The 13,528-nt window shown below is 39.0% G+C and overlaps 1 protein-coding gene across 3 annotated transcripts in view; it reads right to left on the reverse strand.

Annotated features, from left to right (window-relative positions):
- BAZ2B (bromodomain adjacent to zinc finger domain 2B) overlaps positions 1 to 13,528 on the reverse strand; it is a 232,511-nt gene that overhangs the window by 108,107 nt on the left and 110,876 nt on the right. For all 3 annotated transcript variants that reach the window (XM_038751844.1, XM_038751842.1, XM_038751843.1), the window contains one exon: positions 11,918 to 12,073. In XM_038751844.1, coding sequence (XP_038607772.1) covers positions 11,918 to 12,071 — 154 coding nt within the window. In that variant the 5' untranslated portion in view covers positions 12,072 to 12,073. The remainder of the gene's footprint in view (positions 1 to 11,917; positions 12,074 to 13,528) is intronic.

Raw genomic sequence — 13,528 nt, forward strand, 5'->3', positions numbered from 1 at the left:
ACATTTTGCATAAATGAAAATTAATACAAAACCGCTTTGCTTAGGACTCTTGACTTATATTACAATAGCTGGAATATTTTTGAGCAGAGCTTTTGAAATTCTACTAGCCAATACATAGATAAGTGATTGAAAGCATTACCCAAAAGGCCAGTATCCGTTTCTATAGTGCTGGTGTCTTAGTAACAAGGAATGATAACTGCAAATGCCTTTATTAATATTAATGAACTTCATGCTACAGTATAATAAGGCTTTTCACAAGAACTAAAAGGGATAAATACTCAACTAATGCCTTAAATATAAAGCACTGGTGAACAAAATCCTTCCTCAAACAGGAAAAGCACAAAATGGCCAAACCGTCATTTTAGGAGACATATATTTTAAGTGTTAGTGATGCTGAGCCATTCACTCTTTTAGGAAATCTGGGAGACTGCTTACTAGGACGGAAATTCATGCACGTTGTTTTCATTTCTGTGCTAAAAATTTCTTTAATCTTTACAAGCCGATATATGCTTGTTGCAAAACATCTTCAAACATTAAGGTCTACCTCTTTCAAACTGAATGCATCTTTTCACAGCACTGCAAAATTTGCCAGCAGTGGGGCAAAACTGAAAAGTGTGGCTAATCATTGGAAACGAAATAGCCAAACAAAGGTCACATGAGTACTTTAGTTAACAAGTGACAATTGAATGCAATAATCAAAGGGGACATATATATGAAAGCAAAGTTCAAAATGTTAACTCTATTATTTAAAAGTGCAATTTAATGTATACTAATGAACAATCGAAAGCATGGGATAACCCTGAAAACATGTACTCTGATTATGGAGTCACAGGGAAGGTGCAGTTAATTCCGGGGAAACATTTCCGGCCCCATCCCCAGGCCTTTACTAGCTTTTTTTGAATAGTCAAACTTTTGACTGAAATTTTTCCAACACATGCACGTTGTATATGAGGTCAAAATCAACAAGCAACATAATTATTTGGGGAATTACAAAAATCATATTTCTGACATCTAAAATGTTCAAATTTGAATAGACTTCACTTCATATAAAAGACTGATACTGGACGAGTCACGGATACTTGTGATAAGCTACTGAGGCTGGAGGCCCTGGGAACTGCAGAGGTGGTTTACGGGAGAAAAGCTCTCCTTAGCCCAAATTATCCCAGGGCTGGCAGTGCACATATCTCTTTAAAATGCCTATTGAAGCAGATTCACCCCTCTCTTAAAGTCTTTAATGGCTCCCCATTACTTCTCATGAAAAACAAAAGCTTTTATCAGGTGGCTTCCATTTAGCTGTTTGTTCCTTTCTCCATTACACCTTTTCATACTCTTCAGTTTCCCCGAAGCTAACTGTTCCCTGTCCTCAACCCTCCCACTTCCAACCGATTATTCATATCCTTCCTGATGCCTGGCCAAAGACAATCCTTTCCTCCCCGAAAGCCCTGGCCTCCAAGAGGAATTCTCTGTTATTTCTCTTATTTTTCCTGTAATGCCACCTGCAACACCCAGATCACTCGGTGTTTTTGCTCATTTATTACTTCAAAGATGCCAAATACACAATTTACAACTCTTTCAAAAATGGCCCATTAGTGAATTTATGCCTGATTATCCTAAAGATGGTCAAATCTTGGAGATTATTTCACTTAATTTGTACTTAATTTCACTTATTTGTATTTCACTTAATTTGTACTTCCCAAGCGCTTAGTACAGTGCTCTGCACACAGTAAGCGCTCAATAAATATGATTGATTGATTGATTGATTATTTAATACTTTCCCCAAGTGCCCTGGGCAGTGCTCTGCAAAGTATAGGTGGTGCTCAATAAAGACAAATGACACTGAGCCTGAAAGAAAGTGCCTTCTACCTTGGGACAATTGCCCTCCTGGGTGACTGAATGCCCGGCCTCTTTATCGTTCTTCTAAATGTGATCGATAATTGACAGAACTAGATGGGATGAATTTATCAAGAGAATTCTTATAATAATAATAATAATGGTGGTATTTATTAAGCGCTTACTATGTGCAAAGCACTGTTCTAAGCGCTGGGGAGGTAACAAGGTGATCAGGTTGTCCCAAGGGGGGCTCACAGTCTTAATCCCCATTTTACAGATGAGGTAACTGAGGCACAGAGAAGTTAAGTGACTTGCCCAAAGTCACACAGCTAAGTGGCGGAGCCGGGATTTGAACCCATGACCTCTAACTCCAAACTCTTATGGGATATCTCTAAGTGAAAAGAGGAGTCCAGGAACACAGTCAAACTGGGTGTTTTCCCCTTGTATATAACTATTTTTAATAGCTCTCTGTTCCCTTACACTTTCTTTATTTTCCCAAATTTGGAACATCCAAAAGGGAGGAGGGAACTTTGAGGTGCAATGCAACAACTTTTCACAGAGAGAAATGTGGAGACGTTTGAAGACTGAAGTGAGCGTTTAAAAAAAATGGTGAGAGTGAAGGGCATGTACAAATTCTTTTTTCTTTGTAGCGCAAAATAATTTTCAGTAGGACCTGATTATGAGTGCTCTGAAAACAATACCCAGGGCTTGGCCCGGGCAAGTTCCCACAGAAAACAAGGCCTTACCTTATCAGTTAAACTGGGATATCCAGGGGATGAAACTGACTTTTTTTTTTTGGTGTCTGACATAAATGTTCCAATCAATCAGTGGTATTTACTGAGCGCTTACTCTGCAGAGCACTGTACTAAGCACTTGAAACAGTAGAATACAACAGAGTTGATTGACACACTCCCTGCCTGAAATGAGCTTCGAAGCCACAAGATAGCAATTTGATATCCATGCACCATTTAGGGAAAGCTGGGTCTAAATTCAGATCCAGAATTTAGTTTAGTGAACAGGAAAGAAAAAGAGGAAGGCTAAACCACATCAGAATGCTAAAAATACCCTAAATATATAGGCTTCAATACATTACACAAACCATTATAAATATACAAACTTCCTTAGATACTAAGTTTTTCATGTATTTGCTTATAATGTCACTATATGCATTTTTAACGGTATTTGTTTGAGCACTTTTATGATGTGCCAGGTACTGTATTATGCACTGAGTTAGACACAAGCTAATCAGTTTGGACAAAATCTATGTCTCACATGGGGTGCTCAGAATCAATCGCCATTTTATGAACAAGGTAACTGAGGCCCAGAGAAGTTAAGTGATTTACCCTAGGTAACATAGCAGACCAAGTGGAGGAGCGGGAATTAGAACCCAGATCTGTCTGATTCCTCAGCCCCTGCTCTATCCACTAAGACACACTGCTTCTCCATTTCACATTTTAGATTTACATATATACTAATTTTGTGCTATACAGACACATTGTACTTTTGTGTGTAGATGGAGACAGAGAGAAAGGGATGCTGAAAGAGCAGGAAGAAAGAGTAGTTCTTCAACCTCGAAAATAGTTACTGGTAGTAAAATTGAGCTCTGGGTGCTTGTGAAGCTGAAATGGTCAATGTAGTTTCCACGGTCCTGACCGCTGTCATGTGTCATAATAATAATAATGATAATAATAATTATAGTTATGGTATTTGTTGACTAAGTGCCAGGCACTAAACTAAGCACTGGGGTGAATACAAGCAAATTGGGTTGGACAAAGTCCCTGTCCCACGTGGGGTTCACAGTCAATCCCCATTTTACAGATGAGGTAACTGAGAAGTTAAGTGACTTGCCCAGTGTCACATCAGATAAGAGGCAGAGCCAGGATTAAAACCCAAGTTCCTGACACCCAAGCCCATGCTCTTACCACTAGGGCATGCTGCTTCTCAAAGAAACTGGGCATATATAACCAAAAATCTTTCCTGGCAAACACAATAGACAAAAAAATAGAACATAGATCTAAAAAGCCAACGGCTAGATACAAATTATGTCAGGTTGGACACCATCACTGTCCCACATGGGGCTCACAGTCTAAATTTTTGCTCAGACCTAGGGCATAACTGGACAGCCCAATGCCACCTACAATGAACACCCTGTTGTAGCAAAACTGAAGTGCCGGTCCCTTCTTAGAGCCGAGGTTCTACTGCAATTCCACAATGGAGGTTTAAATATGAAACTCATTAGTTCCTGGAAACATTTTATTAACATACGTACATACACCCTTCTCCACAGACTTAATTTAATTTCTGAGTTGTGGGCCATGCCGGTTTCCCCTTTTTCAATTGCTTTTATCTTGTCATCATCATCATCAATCACATTTATTGAGCGCTTACTGTGTGCACAGCACTGTACTAAGCGCTTGGGAAGTACAAGTTGGCAACATATAGAGACAGTCCCTACCCAACAGTGGGCTCACAGTCTTAGATTTCTTCTAGAGTTCATAAGACATATTAAGGGTGGTTCTTGGTTCAGTAATGCCATTGTCTAGCTCTCCTGCTTAAGCAGCAGAATCGCCTTCTCTGGTGGTGTGATGGTGAGGAGAGTGATGGAGTTTTCTGCCCTAGAACAACGAACAAGCCTTGAACCTGATCCCTCAGGACCAAGAATTTGAGCAAAGGAACTGATTATGATGATAATGGTTTGTGCAGCACCACTTGTATTCTCGCATCCCTGCCCGACATGTTCCCGCTGGGGCCCAGAATGGGGCTCAGTAGTAGGAAGGCAGGGGAGCAGCCATAAATCGGTCATAGCTGCAGCTTCAGTTTTTGCCAGCTAGGTAATTTTCAGGATTCCTTTCCAGCCTGCCCACCTTGCCACATAAACCAGTCATAAACCTTCACCGCTAATGGTCGAGTTCCCGCAAGCACTCCCTTAAATAGCGAGCTCGTCTGATCCCCAGAATTATGTCTTTTCTCTGGACTATCGGTCTGTCAGAGATTCCTAAAGAACAGTATGGCAGCAGGCTGTATAATCCCGTAGGCAACTGCCTTTCTGTTTAGGCCTCGCATTTTTACATGCTTCCATTTCTTCACCTACAAAACCAAGAAAGTCATGTTTCCCTGCTACGCACTGATGACGTGAGGTTCAAATGCAGCAAATACTGCAGTATAAGTCAGTATATGATCAACTCTAACATGCTCTGACACACTTCCATTTCTTCATCTACAAAACCAAGGAAGTAATGCTGACCTCTCACACATTGATGATACTGTGATATGAGTCAGTAAATGATCAACTCTAACATGGTAGAGGCTCTTATCTTTTGGGCATTGGTTTACTGTTTTTTTAGTGTCTTGTAAAACTAAATAAGCAGTTTCACTGCTTTTTAAAAGAAAATATTGCAAACCAAGGCGCTGCCGTGGATTCAGCCTGTGGTCTGGAATGAATTGCTTTGTGGGATGTTATTCTGGCCATCCCTGGTACAGAGAGAAATTTTAAATACATACAAAGAGGGAAATTGGCTATTTAACTCACAAGGAATTAAAATGTAAAACTGATGTTTATATTACTGTAGTTAACAGCTTGTTGCTATCAGCAGGTGTAGAAATTTCTGGCAACCTTGAAACACATCCTACTTCAGAAACACATAAAATGGCCTGAACACACATAAACAAACCAGATAAATTTGGGCCATATATAGAAAGAAACTTGCACTGTAAAGAAACCCATCAGAGCAAACATTTACTTTTAATCAGTCGTAACATTTTTCCTACTACATAATAATCTTGACTCTCCTGAATGTAGTGTGAAAACAGGCTGTCAAAATCTGTGGAGATCACTGGGGAAATAAGGGGAAAATTTACACGGCGAACTCAAGCAGAGTGACTGCTAACTCAGCTGATCTGCCCAAGCATTTGGGGAACCAGAAAGCCAGCTCTGGGACAGGGAAGGTAAAACAAAGAACTGCATGGCTGCAGTTTTCTTTCTTTAGTTCCACTGTGAATCTATTGAAAACAGGTCTTTCCATGCACTAGTTTTTAGCATACAGAAACGGGAATTATTTACTAAAATCTTGTTCTCTGAAGGAGTGAGGGCATGACAGGGGATGACCTCTTTGGCATCTACACCCACATACCTGATGGACCTGCTGTTTTCAAACCCCAAAGGTCAAAACCCCTCCCCTACTTTTGGTCATCACTTTATCAAGGATCATCTGCATTACTGCTTGACTGCAGCCTACATTTTTTTAATACAGAAATCTGTTTACACTGACAAAACAGTGAGGCCCCAGCCCTAACAGATCCTACTTTCAGCAGCATGTTCAAGAACATAAATCTTCACATTCCCTTCAAGTTCCTCTGCACGTAATAACTCAATTTCAACTCCGCGAAGAAATAATTTTCCCTTGTTCTTTTCTAATCCAATTTCAAAGGAAAATTAGCCTATCCATGCTGGATGTACAAAGAATGGTCCTTTGTTATGAGAGAATGCAAAGTAAAATAGAATTTACCAACAGCCTTTCATCTGTATCCATCCTTTCCTAGGCCATTAGGGCCAGTGTTTAGTTGGACTTTGGAAGGAACAGGGTGGCAGTGCAGAGCAGCAGCCATGGCAGAAAACAATAAGTGACTGTTGTACCCTCCCAAGCATTTAGTACAGTGCTTAGCACCCAGTAAGCACTCAATAAATAGGATACAATAAAACACAAAACAGATGGGTAGCCTGCACCAGCTCTTTCAGACTCCAAGCCAGGTTTTCCACCTCCTAACATCAATCATCATCATCATCATCATCAATCGTATTTATTGAGCGCTTACTGTGTGCAGAGCACTGTACTAAGCGCTTGGGAAGTACAAACTGGCAACATATAGAGACAGTCCCTACCCAACAGTGGGCTCACAGTCTAAAAGGGGGAGACAGAGAACAAAACCAAACATACCAACAAAATAAAATAAATAGAATAGATATGTACAAGTAAAATAAATAAATAGAGTAATAAATATATACAAACATATATACATATATACAGGTGCTGTGGGGAAGGGAAGGAGGTAAGATGGGGGGATGGAGAGGGGGACGAGGGGGAGAGGAAGGAAGGGGCTCAGTCTGGGAAGGCCTCCTGGAGGAGGTGAGCTCTCATGGGTAGGAGTAGCAGCCAAAGTGGTTCCACGTAGCTTTTCCTGCAGCTAATGCTCAAGGTCACTCTTTCCAAATATATCTCACTGGGTAAGTATACCGGTCTTTATGATTGGTGTCTCACTGATCAAGCAGATGTAGGGATCTGTGTCCCATTTCCCCGTCTCCCTGCTCTATCACATTCCCTATCTCATCCTCAACTATCTCCCTATTTCTTACACAGACGCACAGAGAATACGCACTTCTTTCGGCTTTTTCCTTCACATGAATTGTAACATTCAGTGAAACAGAAGCCCTAAAAATTTCATAAATTTCACAGGCAGCCATGAGGAGATGACAGCCCATTGCCATCATTATTTAATTTCCTATTGAAGCCAACAGAACTGAATTTTGCATACACCCTAGGAAATGTCACAATATGAGCTGAGTTCTGTCTCAAGAACAAGTCTGGGTGAAGAATCCAGTAGATTTGAATGCATTGGACTCTGGGAAAGTCTCACAAATTCTGGAGAAATGGGATCAGGTGAAAAGATGAGATGGCCAGACAAAAAAAACAGAAAAATACAAAAAAATAAGCAGAGGGGTAATATTTCTCTTTTTTTCTTCTCTTCATCTACAGGAGGATTTAAACTTCAACTCACATGAATGGAAATAGCAAGATTGTGAAGACGCAAGCTGCCAGTCAAGAAATGAAAAATACCGACTCAGATGCAAAAGCTCTCACCCTCATCCTCAGCCATTATCTGACAAAGCTCTTCCCTGTTTATTGTGGCCGGAGAGCACTACCCCGTGGCATGGAAGTTTCTCCCACAAGCTTTCCCTTCCCCGTACTCAACAAATTTGAAGCAGTGAGCATGTCATGGAGGCCCGCCAAGGAGAAGGGAAGACTGGGGGATGGCACTATTTCTTTCACTAACCTATATATGTCATTTCTACTAATACCATCACTTCCTCCTCCTGCCAGTCTGATCTCACCTATAGGATTATAGCCTAAGAATTAAATGAGGAGCAGTGTGGCCTACGGAAAGCGCACAGGCCCGGGAGTCAGAGGCCCTGGCTCTAATCCCAGCTCTGCCCACTGTCTGCTATGGGACCTTGGACAAATCGCTTAACTTCTCTGTGCCTCAGTTTCCTCAACTGCAACCTCTTCTCTCTCCTACTTAAGACAGTGAGCTCCATGTAGGACAGGGACTTTGTCTGGCCTGACCTACATGTATCTATCCTATCACTTAGAACAGTGCTTGACACATATAGCAGGCGCTTAACGAATGCCATTACTGTTATTAATGTAACTATTATTATTGTCAATTAGGAACTTGTCTACTAGGAAAGGATGTGATCAAAAAATGCCTTATTTTCTTCCCTCCCTAGTAATTTGAGTTGTTTTCGTCTGTGAGATGCCTGAAGAAAAACAGTACATGAATAGTAACACACTGGAATCAAATAACATTCGGCATCTTCCCTTTGCCAAGGCTACATTCCAGTTTTCTTGTACCTACGTTTTTCTGACACATAAAATTGCAGTTGCAAATCAGTAAAAATCTGGTCCAGAGTGTCATTAAACTGTTGCAAGTAAAAACATGGCTTTAAAAATTGCATTCATTCTGTGGAAGAATACAATGAAAATGTCTTTTGAGTGGTTCACTGAGTATACCTGCACTTGCATAAGCCATATATCATTAGCATTAGTATGCCAAGACAAGTTTTGCTTAGAAAAATGATTAATTCAATTTATTAGTTTTTTAAATATTCTCCTACACTTTAAAACAGATAAATTAATGAGAAAAGTTATTCTTAGAAATAAATCTTTCCAAAGGGCATATTTGAAATATCTTTTAAACTATCAAATTGAATATCCATTCAAATATGTACTATGCAATATGTGTTCTTCCTTGCACGTCAGATATACTTAAAGGGCATTTAATTTGAAATATAATTAACTGTGAAAGTATGCAATTTTCCCACTTGAATAAAAGGCATTCATGTCTTATATTCAACACTAGTTCTTGTAAATACAAGTTCAATATATAAGTATTGGTCACTTTCAGTTAAAAAAAATCAAAAAGACTTCCAAGGTCTAAATTTAATTTTAAAATTGATGAGCCCTCTTTGGCTAGCTTAAAATGCTTCCTTTGATTCATTACTAATTCCATAAAACAATGTTTTAGGGAAAATTATAGAAATGATCACTTTAAAAAAAATTCTTTAACTTTCATCTGATTAATAATCAAGAGCAATCAAATCAAGAAAGCACAGCACAAAATCTGATGTACGCTGCTAGCAAGAGCGATCAACTATTTAATATTGGGCCACGCAGGTAATAATAATAATAATGATGATGGCATTTATTAAGCGCTTACTATGTGCAAAGCACTGTTCTAAGCGCTGGGGAGGTTACCAAGTGATCAGGTTGTCCCACGGGGGGCTCACGGTCTTAATCCCCTTTTTACAGATGAGGTAACTGAGGCACAGAGAAGTTATGTGACTTGCCCAAAGTCAAACAGCTGACTATTGGCAGAGGCGGAATTTGAACCCATGACCTCTGACTCCAAAGCCCTTGCTCTTTCCACTGAGCCACGCTGCTTCTCAAGTAGAAACTAAGGTTCAGGTAGAAACTGTTCAAGTAGTTCAGGTAGAAACTGAGGTCTCTCAGTCCCATGTCCAGAAACTAATAGTAGTATTAATTAAGCACTTACTATGTGGAGAGCTCTGTACTATCAATCCAATCAATCAATCAATCGTATTTATTGAGCGCTTACTGTGTGCAGAGCTCTGTACTAAGTGCTTGGGAAGTACAAGTTAGTGACCGTCCCTGCCCAACAGTGGGCTCACAGTCTAGAAGGGGGAGACAGAGAACAAAACCAAACATATTAACAGAATAATATAAATAGAATAGATATGTACAAGTAAAATAAATAAACAGAGTAATAAATATGTACAATCATATGTACACATATACAGTGCTATGTACATATATGTACAGTGCTATGTACATATCTATTCTATTTATTTTATTTTGTTAATATGTTTGATTTTGTTCTCTGTCTCCCCCTTCTAGACTGTGAGCCCACTGTTGGGTAGGGACTGTCTCTATATGTTGCCAACTTGGACTTCCCAAGTGCTTAGTACAGTGCTCTGCACACAGTAAGCACTCAATACGATTGATTGATTGATTGATTAATACTCAATGCTAAGTGTTGAGAAAGAATTCTGGTGCAAATTAAACATGGCCCTATCTCTCAAGAGGTTCCCAATCTATGGATATAGGCATGTGGGGGGCAGGGGCAAGAGATAGACTAATTGGGAGCAAAGAAAAACTAAAACATTGAAACAGTTGAAGGGAATATTATGCAATCTTCTTCGAGTAACTGGGCAACAACTCAGAGCTATCCTTGGTTCTAAGCTGTCCAATGGCTTGTCCAAATGAAACCAGAAATTATTACATCTGGTTTTATAAGAACCAGCATCTGTATACAGGACCGTTCCACATGTTCTCACCCAACCATTCGGGTGTTCAATGGTAATCACATCAAAAGGTGATCTTCCTTTGAATGCCAATATCTTTCGAAACGTTAAAATGTCCTCACCAAGTCTTCTGGTCGTTCTTTAATTCCTTTGAATATAGTTACCGCTAGTGTTTTGACCATTTTAATTTTGTAGGCAAATAGCTAAATTCTGCATCAAAGATGCCTATATTTTCAAGTGTTGCTTATAAGGAAATAAAAACAGAATTAACTCTTTGATTGGAGGAGTGTTTAAAAAAAGTGAATGCATTACTTTGAAACCGATTTCTACTGAGGAAGCAATTTATCTAGAATTATGCTCAAGGTCCAAAAGATCATTGTAAGAACTGCATGCATATTCAGATAAACATAGAATTGGATGCTCAAGGTCCGAAAGATAAGCTTAATGAAATGCAGGTATGCTGTAATAAATTTTAAAAGGCAGAATAATAGTCACACTCTAAAGCTGTGCAGAAACCCCTGAATGCATATATCAAAACAAAGCATTGTGTTTGTGAGGGTGGAATTTGAACCAGTAATATTTTTTTTCATTCTAGAAGTATTTTTTAACTGTTTGGGAAACATCACTGGGCTCAAGTAAAATTTTAACTACTGAATTGATTCTGGATTCATTTTAACAGTTAAAATACCGTTTGTCTTTCGTACAGCTCACCAAATTATTTCAGATACCAACTGTCCATGAAACGTAACCTCAAATGTTTTCTAGTAGCACAGAGATTATTTTTGGGGAAGTGGATTTTCCTATTTTATGCACCAAAGTTGAGTAAGTGAACATTCTGAAATAAAATTCTCTACTTGTCAAGTAATATACATATTATGATTTCTCTGTGCCTCAGTTACCTCATCTGTAAAATGGGGATTAAGACTGTGAGCCCCATGTGGGACAACCTGATCACCTTGTAACCTCCCCAGCACTTAGAACGGCACTTTGCACATAGTAAGCGCTTAATAAATGCCATTATAAAAAAAAAATTAGGAGTGGCTTAACTCAGAGTTCAGTGGCAAACAGGAAATTTAAAATCTAAATGCACTACGTTCCACATACTGGTTTATTTACTATGAAGTTTGGGGTCAAATATGTTGACTGCCTCTGGCTATAATTCATCTACGAAATCTGGCATTCAGAAACAGCTTGTCAAACAGTTGAATCAGGAGTAATCAATCAATCGATGGCATTTATTGAGTGCTTACCATTGGCAGAGCACTGCATTACGTGTAAAGCTAACTAGTCTCATAGAATGATTTGTCAGTTAAGGAAATATAATTAGCTTATTGACAGTTCAACCCAATACCCTGACAGAGGTATGCAGAAGGTTTCATATGACTGCTAGTTGGCTTTCTCATATAGTAATACACATAAGTCTGTGAAAAGCTTTCATGAAGAATGCTATGCAAATGACATTGTAAAGAAAAGTGAATGAAAGATATTCACCACAGGTGTTGATTGTGGAGCTAAGAGATGTGGCTCCGGTGGAAAGGCCACCTTTCGAAACTGCCGAAGCTACAGAAGGTGTAGAAGACGTTGCCAATGAAGTAGATGTAGTGGAAGAGGCTGTTGACGATGTTAACCGCTCTCCAGACTCCATATCTATAAGGCAAAAGAACATAGCGTGAATTCCAAACCTTAAGGTAAATGAAGGAGAGTTGATTAGAATACACATGTATTCAGAAATAGTGACGTCTGCTAAATCATCAGTTTCAAGGGGTAAGTAAATAAACTCAGAGAAATAAACTTGTAGTGTATAAGAAGAATACTGGCAAACTTGCAAAACAAAAAAACCAATTGAATGGGCTTTAAGTCATGACTTAGACAACTTCTAAGCTCTCTTAAGTGTTATGTAAAGCTAAGCATTTTGCAAAGATATATTTCTTCAGAAATTATGAACATGTTTCCGAAGTTTGTTAATACATTCAGTTCTGCCAGAACATGTGTTTCACTACAGTTTTACCTAGAACGCCACATCAGAATAGTAAACTTTCATCCAATAACAAGGGCCTGTCTAGTCATGGTGCAGCAAAGGAACGAGAAAAAAAATGTGTGTGTGTGTATTAAGGCTCACAGCTAAACGAAGAGTGAGTGCCACAACATGAGCTGTCTTCACCATTGAAATTACTAAACGGATTTTTCTTCCTCTTAACTGCTAGGCTTCCCCTTTTCCCAACCAATGCATGTTCCATTTCCCAACTAATGCAAAACCCTCCTGCATCCTAAAACGTTGCTTTTATGTGAACCAATACTGCAGTGTTCACTCTCACCCTAAAAGTCCATACAATTCAAATCTAACACCAAGGTTGCAGGGGCGTTTAGGTCTGTTCAACTGATCAATTCTTGAATAATTTATGGAAAACCCATCCCATCCTAGGTCTTGCCAGGCCTGGAAGCTTCCAAGAAAGTTGGGTCAATGACAGGGCCAAACGGATTATTCGTTGTGATCTGCAATACTCAGGCCAATCTGTAAAAGGCCTACTCTGGAGTGTAGCTTTCTATGTCCATAAACTCCTGCCCCACTCTCATATCAAATATAACACCTAAGCTTTTTGGAAGCAGAGAGTGACAAATATGTTTGATTTTTAATCTTTTGGATTAATGAAAATAAAAGTGTTTTTTACATCAAAACTCTGAATGACACAGCCATTTTATTTCTGAGTAATTTATAAATACTAATTACTATGAGTCATGGCATTTATCCTGACCTACACTTTGTAATTACAATGGTTTTATCACACAATACAAATTCTATAATTCCAACATGAACATCAAAATGGTCAAATACATTTTCCAATGTTGTGTGCATTCCTTAGAGATATATTTTATGTGACATTTTTCTGTCAAAATTTTCAGTTGCACTCTGCTCTGGTTACTGTCTCAAAATGCCCCTTTAAATGTGGTTGGTTTGGGTATTCTTTTTGTTTCTCCTTTTTTCACACAACAGAATTCATTTTAACTGAAGGTAGAATGGTGGCTAATGTGTTTATTTTGAAGCTGTTGGTGTGATAGCAAAACCTACTGAAGCAGAGCAAAAATATCATTGATTATTTTCAT

Source organism: Tachyglossus aculeatus, chromosome 9 (assembly GCF_015852505.1).
Source record: "Tachyglossus aculeatus isolate mTacAcu1 chromosome 9, mTacAcu1.pri, whole genome shotgun sequence".
NCBI classification, from domain to species: domain Eukaryota; kingdom Metazoa; phylum Chordata; class Mammalia; order Monotremata; family Tachyglossidae; genus Tachyglossus; species Tachyglossus aculeatus.